Source organism: Panulirus ornatus, chromosome 25, assembly GCF_036320965.1.
Source record: "Panulirus ornatus isolate Po-2019 chromosome 25, ASM3632096v1, whole genome shotgun sequence".
In the NCBI taxonomy this organism is placed as follows: Eukaryota; Metazoa; Arthropoda; class Malacostraca; order Decapoda; family Palinuridae; genus Panulirus; species Panulirus ornatus.
The window spans coordinates 1,725,765-1,741,068 of NC_092248.1; the positions used below are offsets into that span (position 1 = coordinate 1,725,765).

The following is a 15,304-nucleotide window of genomic DNA, read 5'->3' on the forward strand; positions in this document are numbered from 1 at the left end:
AAAAAGGGGGTGACTGTATTGTTGACTGGTTGGTAAGGTTATTTAATGTATGTATGACTCATGGTGAGGTGCCTGAGGATTGGCGGAATGCGTGCATAGTGCCATTGTACAAAGGCAAAGGGGAAAAGAGTGAGTGCTCAAATTACAGAGGTATAAGTTTGTTGAGTATTCCTGGTAAATTATATGGGAGGGTATTGATTGAGAGGGTGAAGGCATGTACAGAGCATCAGATTGGGGAAGAGCAGTGCGGTTTCAGAAGTGGTAGAGGATGTGTGGATCAGGTGTTTGCTTTGAAGAATGTATGTGAGAAATACTTAGAAAAGCAAATGGATTTGTATGTAGCATTTATGGATCTGGAGAAGGCATATGATAGAGTTGATAGAGATACTCTGTGGAAGGTATTAAGAATATATGGTGTGGGAGGCAAGTTGTTAGAAGCAGTGAAAAGTTTTTATCGAGGATGTAAGGCATGTGTACGTGTAGGAAGAGAGGAAAGTGATTGGTTCTCAGTGAATGTAGGTTTGCGGCAGGGGTGTGTGATGTCTCCATGGTTGTTTAATTTGTTTATGGATGGGGTTGTTAGGGAGGTAAATGCAAGAGTCCTGGAAAGAGGGGCAAGTATGAAGTCTGTTGGGGATGAGAGAGCTTGGGAAGTGAGTCAGTTGTTGTTCGCTGATGATACAGCGCTGGTGGCTGATTCATGTGAGAAACTGCAGAAGCTGGTGACTGAGTTTGGTAAAGTGTGTGGAAGAAGAAAGTTAAGAGTAAATGTGAATAAGAGCAAGGTTATTAGGTACAGTAGGGTTGAGGGTCAAGTCAATTGGGAGGTGAGTTTGAATGGAGAAAAACTGGAGGAAGTGAAGTGTTTTAGATATCTGGGAGTGGATCTGTCAGCGGATGGAACCATGGAAGCGGAAGTGGATCATAGGGTGGGGGAGGGGGCGAAAATTTTGGGAGCCTTGAAAAATGTGTGGAAGTCGAGAACATTATCTCGGAAAGCAAAAATGGGTATGTTTGAAGGAATAGTGGTTCCAACAATGTTGTATGGTTGCGAGGCGTGGGCTATGGATAGAGTTGTGCGCAGGAGGATGGATGTGCTGGAAATGAGATGTTTGAGGACAATGTGTGGTGTGAGGTGGTTTGATCGAGTAAGTAACGTAAGGGTAAGAGAGATGTGTGGAAATAAAAAGAGCGTGGTTGAGAGAGCAGAAGAGGGTGTTTTGAAATGGTTTGGGCACATGGAGAGAATGAGTGAGGAAAGATTGACCAAGAGGATATATGTGTCGGAGGTGGAGGGAACGAGGAGAAGAGGGAGACCAAATTGGAGGTGGAAAGATGGAGTGAAAAAGATTTTGTGTGATCGGGGCCTGAACATGCAGGAGGGTGAAAGGAGGGCAAGGAATAGAGTGAATTGGAGCGATGTGGTATACAGGGGTTGACGTGCTGTCAGTGGATTGAATCAAGGCATGTGAAGCGTCTGGGGTAAACCATGGAAAGCTGTGTAGGTATGTATATTTGCGTGTGTGGACGTGTGTATGTACATGTGTATGGGGGGGGGGGGTTGGGCCATTTCTTTCGTCTGTTTCCTTGCGCTACCTCGCAAACGCGGGAGACAGCGACAAAGTATAATAAAAAAAATAAAAAATAATAACAATAATAATAAGAATAATAATAATAATGATAACAATAATTACAATAATAGTAATAATAATAATAATAATAATAATAATAATAATAATAATAATAATAATAATAATGATAATAACTACCACTTATGTTGATCATCTGACCTGGTTCAGTTACGTTGGCAAACGTCTTTGCTTTTGCTGACCGGCTTGGGTCGGGGCAACACGTCCATCTGTCAAACTCCAACTTTATATACCTCGCTAGGCAAGAAAACGCCTAAGGTGGCAAAAATAACTTACAAAATTATATTTGGTGCCCTTAATCATACAACCAAGATGGCTGCGGTGGCAAAGAAAATATCTTTACATGTCGAGATTCTTTTGTGGTTGTAAGGCATATCTTGCCTGTTATATCAGAAGTGGAAATCCGTGATTTTAAACTGATTAATATTGGTGAAATGTGTCAGTCTTTGGACAGATTTTTCTCCATTGTGGGTATTGGTCGTATTCTGACCCGTAGGTCATGTTAATGTCATTCACTTCCACAGGTCGTGTTAACATCATCCACTCCCACAGGTCATGTTAACATCATCTATTCCCACAGGTCATGTTAACGTCATCTATTCCCACAGGTCATGTTAACGTCATCCACTATCACAGGTCATGTTAATGTCATCCATACCCACAGGTCATGTTAACATCATCCACTCCCACAGGTCATGTTATCATCATGCACTCCCACAGGTCATGTTATCATCATGCACTCCCACAGGTCATGTTAACATCATGCACTCCCACAGGTCATGTTAACATCATGCACTCCCACAGGTCATGTTAACATCATGCACTCCCACAGCTCATGTTAACATCATCCACTCCCACAGGTCATGTTATCATCATGCACTCCCACAGGTCATGTTAACATCATCCACTCCCACAGGTCATGTTAACATCATGCACTCCCACAGGTCATGTTAACATCATGCACTCCCACAGGTCATGTTAACATCATCCACTCCCACAGGTCATGTTAACATCATCCACTCCCACAGGTCATGTTAACATCATCCACTCCCACAGGTCATGTTAACATCATCCACTCCCACAGGTCATGTTAACATCATCCACTCCCACAGGTCATGTTAACATCATCCACTCCCACAGGTCATGTTAACATCATCCACTCCCAAAGGACATGTTAACATCATCCACTCCCACAGGTCATGTTAACATCATCCACTCCCACAGGTCATGTTGACATCATCCACTCCCACAGGTCATGTTAACATCATGCACTCCCACAGGTCATGTTAACATCATCCACTCCCACAGGTCATGTTAACATCATCCACTCCCACAGGTCATGTTAACATCATCCACTCCCACAGGTCATGTTAACATCATCCACTCCCACAGGTCATGTTAACATCATCCACTCCCACAGGTCACGTCATCGGGGAGCTGCATGAAGCAGCAATACCTGCATGACACTTGGGTAACCAACCATCCTTTCCCCATACAAACCCAACCCCTCGTACCCCTTGTACATGACTGCCACTAGTAAGCCTAGTACTGACTCTCGTCTTGACTATAGACTCGCCAGGTCTCGTACCCCCGCGTAAGGCTAGCCACAGGGCGCTGCCTCGCCGTACTGATAACATATCTTCCCCCGTCTGTTAGGCATCCCGATAAACGGGCGAGGGGAGGACCTGCCCTTCGACCTCCTGACGCTGAAGGTGTACGTCAGCGCTGACCACGTCAGGAAGATCCCCTGGACCTAACCTGAGGCCACCTGGCTGGCCCTCTCTCCGGTGAGTTCGTAATAATAATAATAATAATAATAATAATAATAATAATAATAATAATAATAATAATAATAAAAATTATTATAATAGTAATAATAATAATATTAATAATAATAATAATAATGATAATAACAACAACAATAATAATAATAATAATAATAATAATAATAATAATAATAATAATGATAATAACAATAATAATTTCTTATACCTAACTGCTTTTCTCATCTAACAAGGCAGCGTCAGGACCAAACAAGCACTGGCCTCACATGCCCACATCTACTCTCTACCTGGCGTATACTATGCAACGAAACCAGAGCCTTAGAGAGACTGAACTGTTCACTGAATTACGAGCACTGTAGCCTTCAAGTATCGAGATAATACATAGATCATACATACTGTGGTTATAAGGGTTATGGAAGTGGTGAATGAGAGATGGATGGAAGATGATAAGTAGACTTCCCACAGACAACTATGGTGGAGGTTGATGTACAGTCTGCTGGCTGGCTGTTGACGAAGTTCATAGTGGTTGGGATAGGAGTGTTCTTGTGGCGGTCTGTACGAGCACGGATGGGCTCCATGTGGTTCTGGTGCCGAACAGCAACTAAGGGACGAGGGATCTCAGTAGCGGGATGTGTCCCGAACTGCTGAATGACGATGCCCAGGTGACTGATGGACAGAGTACATGTGAGTGCGAGGGAAGGAGAGATAACAGAGGAGAGGCACTCGTATGTATGAGAAGACTGAGACTTGTGTAGATGTTCTCGAGTTAAGGTGTAAGGGAGGCCAAGTGTTGTGAGACCAAGGAGAACCTTGAGGCGACAGCTGGAGGAGGTACTTGATGATGGTGCTGACGTGTTCGTTCCAGCTTAGCTTAAACGTCCGGAGCGATAGAAAGAGATTTGGTGGACTGGATAACCAGGGGCAATAAGCCGTACTAAGCTTAGTTGGACAGCTTCACTTGGTAGTTCCACTCTTACTGAACAGCTTCACTTGGTAGTTCCACTCTTACTGAACAGCTTCACTTGGTAGTTCCACTCTTACTGAACAGCTTCACTTGGTAGCTCCACTCTTACTGAACAGCTTCACTTGGTAGCTCCACTCTTACTGAACAGCTTCACTTGGTAGTTCCACTCTTACTGAACAGCTTCACTTGGTAGTTCCACTCTTACTGAACAGCTTCACTTGGTAGCTCCACTCTTACCGAACAGCTTCACTTGGTAGCTCCACTCTTACTGAACAGCTTCACTTGGTAGTTCCACTCTTACCGAACAGCTTCACTTGGTAGCTCCACTCTTACTGAACAGCTTCACTTGGTAGCTCCACTCTTACTGAACAGCTTCACTTGGTAGCTCCACTCTTACCGAACAGCTTCACTTGGTAGTTCCACTCTTACTGAACAGCTTCACTTGATAGTTCCACTCTTACTGAACAGCTTCACTTAGTAGTTCCACTCTTACTTAACAGCTTCACTTGGTAGTTCCACTCTTACAGAACAGCTTCACTTGGTAGTTCCACTCTTACCGAACAGCTTCACTTGGTAGTTCCACTCTTAATGAACAGCTTCACTTGGTAGTTCCACTCTTACTGAACAGCTTCACTTGGAAGTTCCAGTCCTATTTAACAGCTTCGCTTGATACTGCCAGTCTTATTCAACAGCTTCATCTGACAGTGTCAGCTTTACTGAACACTTTCACGTGAACGTCCTTTGGGAGACCCTGGAGTCATGTAACACTTAAACCATGTCATTACAGGTGGGGCAGATGGTGGCCGCTGGGGCAGGTGGAGCATGGAGCAACGGGGGTGGAGCCTGGAACACCGTTGGTGGAGCCTGGAACACCGGTGGTGGAACATGGAGCACTGGTAGGGGCCAGACAACTGCTGGAGCTTGGAACACTGGAAGACACCAAGGCAGGTCGGCAGGGGAGCATCCAGCGGGCGTTGGAACAGACGAAGACATTGGATTCCTTCGAGATGCGAGAGAGGTGAAGGGACTGGAAACTGGAACAGTGGTGAAGGGCAGAGCGCTGCTGGAACCTGGAGCACGGGAGGAACCTGGAGCACTGGTGGAGCCTGGAGCACTGGTGGAGCCTGGAGCACTGGAAAAGCCTGAAGCGACGTTGGTGGAGCTTGGAACACTGGAGAACACGACTCCAACAGGCTGGCCTGTGGGAGCCACGAAGTAAGTCTCTCTCTCTCTCTCTCTCTCTCTCTCTCTCTCTCTCTCTTGGGGGTCAGGGGGTCCCTTGTGGGATGCTTTAGGGGTGGCCAGTATATACGATGGACACTGAGAAAAAGTTTCTTGCAAACTAGATATAATACATAAGAAGGCAGAGGACCGATAACTTTCCTCAATGTTCTTCATCAATGTGTCACTGAAGATGGCACGTCTTCGCCGAAGCCATCTGGTCGCTGGTTCGAACCAGGCTTCAGTGGTCTCAGTAAGCCTCCAGCTCCCCCACATCATCCTCTTAGCGGGCGACACACGCAGCTGGGACTCGAAGCTTCGAAAACTCATAAGATGATACTAGCCCCTTGTTGGGATCCTGGTCTAGAGGCTGCGAGAGAGACTGGTTCGTTCAGTGTCTCGACACCGAGTTAAGTCTCGAATACCAGCTTGTGTCAACCCCGATCTTGCAGCTGATGAAGACAACATTACTCAAACCCAACACTGAAACATTGTACGTAAATTATGATATCTTCGTGACGCGTGGAAAATGATACATCATTATCCAATAACGAAATTATGGAAGTTATTGTCTGTCCTTGGCAGTGCCACCATGCAGCTAGCCAGGTGTGTGTGGCTGTTGCGTCATGGTGCTGGCCAGGTGTGTGTGGGTGTTGCGTCATGGTGCTGGCCAGGTGTGTGTGGGTGTTGCTTCAAGGTGCTGGCCAGGTGTGTGTGGGTGTTGCTTTAAGGTGCTGGCCAGGTGTGTGTGGGTGTTGCGTCATGGTGCTGGCCAGGTGTGTGGGGGTGTTATGTCATGGTGCTGGCCAGGTGTGTGGGGGTGTTGCGCCATGGTGCTGGGGTGGGTGTTGCGTCATGGTGCTGGCCAGGTGTGTGGGGGTGTTGCGCCATGGTGCTGGCCAGGTGTGTGTGGGTGATGCGTCATGGTGCTGGCCAGGTGTGTGTGGGTGATGCGCCATGGTGCTGGCCAGGTGTGTGTGGGTGATGCGTCAAGGTGCTGGCCAGGTGTGTGTGGGTGTTGCGTCATGGTGCTGGCCAGGTGTGTGGGGGTGTTGCGCCATGGTGCTGGCCAGGTGTGTGTGGGTGTTGCTTCAAGGTGCTGGCCAGGTGTGTGTGGGTGTTGCGTCATGGTGCTGGCCAGGTGTGTGTGGGTGTTGCTTCAAGGTGCTAGCCAGGTGTGTGTGGGTGATGCGTCATGGTGCTGGCCAGGTGTGTGTGTGTGGTGAGTGTGGGTGATGCGTTAATATGCTGGCCAGCTGTGTGTGTGTGTGTGTGTGTGGTGATGCGTTAATATGCTGGCCAGGTGTGTGGTTACTGAGTTGTGGTATCAATCAGGTGTGTAGTTCATTGAGTGGTGATCGTAAGTACGAGATAATAACCAAAATTTCGAAAACTGAAAAAAAATCGAAATCTGAAAACAATGAAAATCTTTTACACGAGAGGACATTGTCTCGGGGGAATGTGTTTACATATGACGTTATGTTAACTTCAAAGTGATGTGATGTCATGTTAACTTCAAAGTGATGTCATATTAACTTCAAAGAGATGTCATGTTAACTTCAAAGTGGTCATGTTAACTTCAAGGTGATGTCATGGTAGCTTTAAAGTGATGTCATATTAACTTCAAAGAGATGTCATGTTAACTTCAAAGTGGTCATGTTAACTTCAAGGTGATGTCATGTTAGCTTTAAAGTGATGTCATGTTAACTTCAAAGTGATGTCATGCTAACTTCAAAGTGGTCATGTTAACTTCAAGGTGATGTCATGTTAGTTTTAAAGTGATGTCATGTTAACTTCAAAGTGATGTCATGCTAACTTCAAAGTGGCCATGTTAACTTTAAAGTGATGTCACGTTAACTTCAAAGTGATGTCATGCAAACTTAACTTCAAGGTGATGTCATGTCAGTTTTAAAGTGATGTCATGTTAACTTCAAAGTGGTCATGTTAACTTCAAAGTGATGTCATGTTAACTTCAAAGTGATGTCATGTTAACTTCAAGGTGATGTCATGTTAGCTTCAAAGTGATGTCATGCTAACTTCAAAGTGATGTCATGTTAACGTAAAGGTGATGTCATGTTAACCTGGAAATATATCAATCCTCACAAACTACTCTGTTATTTGCACTGTGGTTCTGATTTCCTGTTCGTGTGTTAGTACAAATGTACAGTGCGGACATGGCTTCCTGTTGTACACACGGTACAAATGTAACGTGTGCCTGAGCAGTGTTGCATGCATTTTTTTTTTTCATTATTATTTTTTACGCCGTAAATTTAAAACTACATATTCTTTTTATGCACCTAGAATAAAACTAGTCTTTTTTCTCTCACACTTCGAACATAACACGAATTTTTTCCCTCACGCCTCTAAGATAGAGTTACAGTATCGTTTTACGCCTCTAGGATAAAGTTACAGTATCGTCTTACGCCTCTAAGATAGAGTTACAGTATCGTTTTACGCCTCTAAGATAGAGTTACAGTATCGTTTTACGCCTCTAAGATAGAGTTACAGTATCGTTTTACGCCTCTAAAGATAGAGTTACAGTATCGTTTTACGCCTCTAAGATAAAGTTACAGTATTTTCCAAACCTGTAAGATAAAGTTACGGTATTCTTTTACACCTCCACGGTAAAGTTACAGTATTTTTTACATTTCTAAGATAAAGTTACAGTTTCTTTTTTACACCTCTGAGATGAAAATACAGTATCTTATACACCTTAAAGATAAAGTTACCGTATTTTCTACAACTCTACGATAAAGTTACAATAATATCTACGCCTCTACGATAAAGTTACAATAATATATACGCCTCTGCGGTAAAGTTACAGTATTTCTTACACTTTTTAAGATAAAGTGACAGCATTTTCTACACCTCTTAAGCTAAAACTACGTTTTCTTTGCCACACTTCTTACATCAAACCACGTCATTGAGTCAAGTCTTCCTTCCCTCACGCTAATCTTAAGACAGCTTAGTGGATTGTCTTCGTTGTAACTCCTTTTTGCTTTCTTATTACCAGGAGGCGTGTCAGGACTCCTGAACCAGCTGAGGCACCAGCTGCGGTATAATGGTATCATCTGTGGTGTGAAGGAACCATCTGGGGTATGATGGCGTCGAAGGCACCAGCTGTGGTACGAGGGTCTCATGGTGGTACTAGTTATGGTGTACTTGCACCAGCTGCGGTATGATGGTATCGACAGCACCAGCTGTGGTATGATGGCAATAGTGGTTCCAGCTGTGGCATAACAGCACCAGCTGCGATATGACGGCATCGATGGCACCAGCTGCATCAAGACCCACCTGACACTTACCTTCTAAGGAACCCCGAAACCAGCTGGTTCTCCTGGGGTCCTCCGTCTTCCGAATGACAACCACTTGCACCAGCTGAGTGAGGCTTTAGGATCCCAGGTACTGTACCAGCTGTAGCGCTGTGGTGCCAAGTGTTGCAGCAGCTGGAGAACTGTAGTGCCAGGTGTTGCAGCAGCTGGAGAACTGTAGTGCCAGGTGTTGCAGCAGCTGGAGAACTGTAGTGCCAAGTGTTGCAGCAGCTGGAGAACTGAAGTGCCAAGTGTTGCAGCTGCTGAAGAACGGTAGTGCTAAGTGTTGCAGCAGCTGGAGAACTGTAGTGCCAAGTGTTGCAGCAGCTGGAGAACTGTAGTGCCAAGTGTTGCAGCAGCTGGAGAACGGTAGTGCTAAGTGTTGCAGCAGCTGGAGAACTGTCGTGCCAAGTGTTGCAGCAGCTGGAGAACTGTCGTGCCAAGTGTTGCAGCAGCTAAAGAACTGTAGTGCCAAGTGTTGCAGCAGCTGGAGGATTGTATGTCAATGTTGCAGCAGCTGAAGAACGTAGTGCCAGTGTTGCACGAAACTGGAGGAACTGTCGTGCCAAGTGTTGCAGCTGGTGACTGTAGTGGAAGTGCCACTGTGACTAGTGCGGTGATGCGACTGGAGAATGTCAGTGCCAGGTGGGACTGAATCCAAGTGTGAGTGCTGTACAACGTAGTTCAAGTGTCACAGCTGGAGAACTTCAGGTACAGTGTCTGCACAGCTGGAGAACTGTAAGTGCCTGTTAGCGGCGTAGGAGAACGGAGAAGTTTTACACAGCTGGAGGACTTGTGCCAAGTAGTTGCAGCAGTGGGTGGGCCGTGTTGCAGCAGCTAGATGAGGCCTCGCAGTAAATTTATGTAGTGTTGCACAGCTGGGGGCAGGGCAGAACTGAAATCACCAAGTGTTGCAGCGGTGTGTACCCAACCTGTCTGTAAAACTGACGATGTAGTGCCGGGCATACAGCTGGACGGCTTCATTCACCAGTAGTCGACAGTGAAGACCTCAGGTGCAGCTGCCAACTGAAGGCTTCAAGCTGAAGGGCGGCTTGAGCCGGGTAATAGTGGAGGCTTAATCAGGGGGGGTTGCTAAGCTGGCTGAGGTATAATAATCAGGTTGCAGCTACAGACTTCACAAATTTGCAGCCGGGTCTACAACTCTACAGTGGTGTCCGAGCTGAGGAAGCGGCCTCCTCACAAGGTGGTGCGAAGAATGAAGGTCCTCGCCAAGAGGTTCAGGACAGAGGCGTGGCAGCTATAGGACTAAGTGCAATGGAATATCTGAGGGCTTCAGTCACAGACGGTGCAAGAGTTTCGAAGCCCTGCGCCACAGATGGTGCAAGAACTGGAAGCCCTGCGCCACAGAGGGTGCAAGAACTGGAAGCCTTGCGCCACAGAGGGTGCAAGAACTGGAGGCCCTGCGCCACATAGGGTGCAAGAACTGGAGGCCCTGCGCCACAGAGGGTGCAAGAACTGGAGGCCCTGCACCACAGAGGGTACAAGAACTGGAGGCCCTGCGCCACAGAGGGTACAAGAACTGGAGGCCCTGCGCCACAGACGTCGCCGTAACTAGAGGACAACGGCGCGAGGTAGTGTTGCGGCGGACGGGCGGGCGGGCGGGCGGGCAGGTGAGCGAGTGAGTAACCACAGAACCAGCAGTTTGAAGGCCATACCTCAGCGGCGGCACAAGACTCCGCCGCGTCCATCCTGGTCTTCCCCGGAACGTAAACCAAACCATATCAGTGGCGCTGGCCCGTGCGCCAGGCCACACTAGGAAGAAAAATATAGAAGAGCCAAAGGAATTCACGTGAAATCATTATTACGATCGAGTTCCCAGTGTTCTTCATAGTCACGTTTGCTTTGTATTATCCCCATCCCCAACCTCCCATCACCGAAGTCATCATTATCCATGAAAAAAAAGAAACAAAAAAACGTGTATTTTCCTACCCAGTTTTTAATAAGATTATTTTTTTTTCCTTTTTCTTTCTGTCTCCACTATTCCCGGGATCCCTCTGGTGTGTGGTAGTGAACTATGGAGGCCCCATGGAGGCCGGGCGTATTACCGTAGCGCAGATCATAGTACTTCCTGTAGGTTATAATGCGAAGAGGAGGGCTTGATGTGGAGGACCCGTTCATAGCACCTCCAAGATGGTGGATCCAGTCCAAGCGAGGTTCCTCTGACGTGGTGAGAGGCTTAGGGAGCTTCCTCCAAGATGGGGCCTTAGACAGGCTTCTCCAAGATTGGCGTGCCCTCCCAAGACGACGGGTCGCCCTTCCGTCTCACTGTTCCTCCTCGAGTTACGAGGAGTAACCCACCTCCCTCCTCCCTCTCGCATGGTGCTCCTTGACCCCAAGATGGTGGTATGACCCCACCCTAGTCTGTCTAGTCCATACTCTCCTCAAAGGATGCCATGTGGAAGTTCTATATGTTCAAATAGGCGACAGAGTCCCTTCTTCCTCCTCCTCCTTCCTCATCCTTCCTCTCAGGGGGTTAAGAGTGGTAACTTGCACGTTCAAATAGGCGACAGAGTCCCTTCTTCCTCCTCCTCCTTCCTCATCCTTCCTCTCAGGGGTTAAGAGTGGTAACTTGCTTCTGTCCAGCCAGTATCCTCGACCAAGATAATGCCTGTCAGCCTCCTCCTCATCATTAGCCTGTGGTATCAACAATGGTGGAAGTCCCATGCACCTTCCAAGATGGCATAGCACTTTCTACTTTCCATCAGTGACCGACGACAAAGAGGGTCAAATAATCAGGCTTCAATCTGGAACCCTCAGTGTATTCATATCCCTCTACCAATATACATCACCATCCGCCTCTTCTCAAGCCATGGATAACTCAGCAAAACGAAGGTTGTATGTCTGAATAACATTAGCGTTTGTTACATCCCTTCCTTCACCACCTCCCGATCTCTGTAGACGGCACACGATGACTCCCACTTCCCTCCCCTTCAATCTTGAATAGTTACGCCTCTTGAGAACCCTTGGAACTCCAAAGGACTTCTTCCTCTAATACCCTCCTCCAAACAGCAACTCTCACCCCGCCCTCAACGCATAAAGCATGAAATCCTCTAATAAGTCTCGTGAATTATCGAACTATTCATCAGCCGTCCCCAACCACAGTAATACCTCTTAATGGAGGAGCCACTCTGAACCTCCAACAGTAAACCCGAGCCGCCCTGAGCCTCCAAAAGTAAACCCATCCCATTTCTCTCCTCTCGCTCCGCTTTAGCCCGAACCTCCAAGGGGTAACGTCTTGTGGAGGCCCTTCAAACCTTAAAAACTGGTCCCTCGTGATCTTATTTCTCACCCACACGATTTCTGAACCTACAGAGGCACGCAGGAGGGGGGGGATCTGAACCCCCAAGTGAGACAGAGTTCCCACCACTGGGTGTATACCGCCTACCCTCCTCTCTCAATGGGTGGCCAACGCTCAAAAGAAAACTGTTGGTCAATGACTCGAGGTGTGTCCTTCTCAGCGACCGACTTCCCTCCCTAAAGGCGACTCTCCCTCTCTCTCTCTCCATGTGTTTAGAGCAACCGAGTTGTGTTGCTGTGTTCTTGTGGTCAACACCCGAGAGCCAGGCTATTGCCAGATCGCAAAAAGGTGGATCAGGAGGTTCAGAGGGAGGTGGCGTGTGTGGAAGTGTTCAATGAAGACGTGAGACGTATGGACGGCACGTGCAGAGGTGAGGTCCATGTGGTGCATGAGAAGGGGGACAAGTGGAGCAAAGAAGAAAAAGCCAAGGTGATGCAAGGAAGGGACGATGGTACAAGCAGAAGATGAAGATGAAGAAGGAGGAGGAGGAGGAAGGAGGAGGAAAAGGAGGAGGAAGACGAAAAAGAAGAAGAAGAAGAAGAAGAAGAAGAAGAAGAAGAAGAAGAAGAAGAAGAAGAAGAGGAGGAAGAAGAAGAAGAAGAAGATGAAGAGGAGGAGGAGGAGGAGGAGGAGGAGGAGGAGGAGGAGGATGAAGAGGAGACAAGCATTACAGACTTCTATATTAAGCCGGTGAGCACGACGGTACGACCCTCCAAGGACGAAGGCGCCGGTACGACCCTTGAACACATCAATACGACCCTTAGGCATGACAAATACCCCCCACTCTTCCCCCCCCCCCCACTCTTCCCCCTAAAACCATTTGCGCATGATGCTCTGGCCTGACCTTTCAGGGCCGGGTCAAAACGTGTCGCCATCGTTGCCAAGGGCCGTACCGTAGCGCTCGAGGGCCGAAGGGGGTGCCAACGCCGACTTTATCTCTGATATCCGGGAGCATCTGTGTGTGTGTGTGTGTGTGTGTGTGTGTGTGTGTGTGTGTGTGTGTGTGTGTGTGTGTAGAAACCCTGTCTGTTCTCATTATCAACAAAGAACACTGCAGATGTAGCCTCGTTGTTTCATTCCCCCCACACACACCCCGCCACCCTCAGAGAACAGAGAGAACAAAATTCTACTAATTTGCATATTCTGAATGAAGAATACATATGCTCTCATAATACTGATCCTAAGCTGAAGAACTGCTTTTAAAAGAATCAAGATTTTGCGCAACACTTCATGCTGGAAAATGCTGTGGAATATTCCTTAATGCCTAAGAATATCCTGAAATACTTCTCAGTGCTACAAAATGCTATGAAATATTCCTTAATGCCTAAGAATATTCTGAAATACTTCTCACTGATACAAAAATGCTGTGATATATTCCTCAATTATCTAAGAATACCCTAAAATACTTCTCAATGCTACAATGTGCTTTTTATAGATTCTGAAATCTTCAAATGCTGAGAAATCTATTACAGCGCTCAGAAGCCCGTGGCATACTAAACATACCCCTGAAACATCTGTGTTCAGCCTGAAAGAGGTTCCACCATTCATGAAATGACTGACACTTTTCAAATCCCAAACCACAATGGAGAAAGTTGCACAAAAAGTTTCTGGTACGAATCATTCCATGTTCAAAAAAGTTCAACTCCAGTATACTCCTATGTTTATGTACGAATCATGTTCAAAAAAGTTCAACTCCAGTATACTCCTATGTTTATGTAAACTGCCACCACACTGGTCAATAACTGTCTCGGTAACCCATCACTTCAGGGTTTACTCGGTCCTACTATGTCCAACAGTGTCACAGTCATCCTTCACGACTGAGAGTGTAGAAACAAAAAATAATGTCCCCCTTCCCAGCCCCATTCCTCACCATTGACAGTATGGTGACACTGTAGTAAGAACATCCCCTTCCCATCACCATTCCTCACGACTGACTGTATGGTGACACTGTAATGCATTGCCCCTTTCCCTTCACCAAAAGTCCAAAGGTGTATAATGAAACATGAGCTGAGAGATATGTGCTCACCTGGAGCCACTCACCCTCACCTCCTCCTACCCTCTTCACCTGACTGAGGCTTCCACTCCGAAAAACCCATAAGGTCTCCGCGAGTCGACTGCCCTGGTAAACACACACTTGGGGCTCTCTATTGCTGAAGTCCCTTTTGTGGATCCCCAACCATACGAGGATGGACCGTTACGATACCTCCCTTCCTCGTACAGCTCAAAGCTATAGAATTCTTTCTTGCCCTTCTCTCGTCATTCCCTCCACCTCTAACCTTTTCACTTCTATGAGTGGGGTCGAGACACACCCTAGGAGTTCTCTGTACAGGCAATTAACTTACTCCCTGACTTCTAACTCGAGATGACCACGAGTAAGGCTTACTACTCTACCTTTATGGCCATGTCGGCTAATCACTTTTTTTCTCTTCACCTTAATTACATAACCGCAGGACCTCTCTTACCAGGCTCCAGCAGATAACAAAGTCTGCGCTACATTCAGCAACGGGGGAAATGGCGAACTTCTTTGGAATGATATACCCATCCCCTCACGGAAGGTGACTTTTCGGAATGATATATAGATAGATTGATAGATATATAAATAGATAGATAGATGGATGGATAGATAGATAGACAGACAGATAGGTAGATAGATAGATAGATAGATAGATAGATAGACAGATAGATAGATAGACAGATAGATGGATGAATGGATGGATAGAGAGAGAGAGAGAGAGAGAGAGAGAGAGAGAGAGAGAGAGAGAGAGAGAGAGAGAGAGAGAGAGAGACTAATCTGGCGACTCTCTCTCTCTCTCTCCCTGCACCATAAAGAGTGGGGGGAAGGTAACGAGATGTGAAGTCCAATGGCGGCCCGGGGTCAGATCCCTGAAGATCCGGACATAATCTAAACTGACAACGTGATGTCTGGGGACAGCCCTACCACCCACCCAACCCCTCCCTCCCTCTCCCCACTCATCTCTCTCTCTCTCTCTCTCTCTCTCTCTCTCTCTCTCTCTCTCTCTCTCTCTCTCTCTCTCTCTCTCTCTCTTTCTGGTGAG

General features: G+C 46.9%; 1 protein-coding gene across 6 annotated transcripts in view; it reads left to right on the plus strand.

Annotated features, from left to right (window-relative positions):
• Window positions 1-13,044, plus strand: part of LOC139757158 (uncharacterized) — a 178,832-nt gene extending 165,788 nt beyond the window's left edge. For all 6 annotated transcript variants that reach the window (XM_071677264.1, XM_071677267.1, XM_071677266.1 and 3 more), the window contains 3 exons: window positions 3,306-3,436; window positions 5,185-5,612; window positions 8,632-13,044. In XM_071677264.1, the coding sequence (XP_071533365.1) occupies window positions 3,306-3,406 (101 nt within the window). In that variant the 3' untranslated portion in view covers window positions 3,407-3,436; window positions 5,185-5,612; window positions 8,632-13,044. The remainder of the gene's footprint in view (window positions 1-3,305; window positions 3,437-5,184; window positions 5,613-8,631) is intronic.
• The last annotated feature ends 2,260 nt before the right edge of the window (window positions 13,045-15,304 follow it).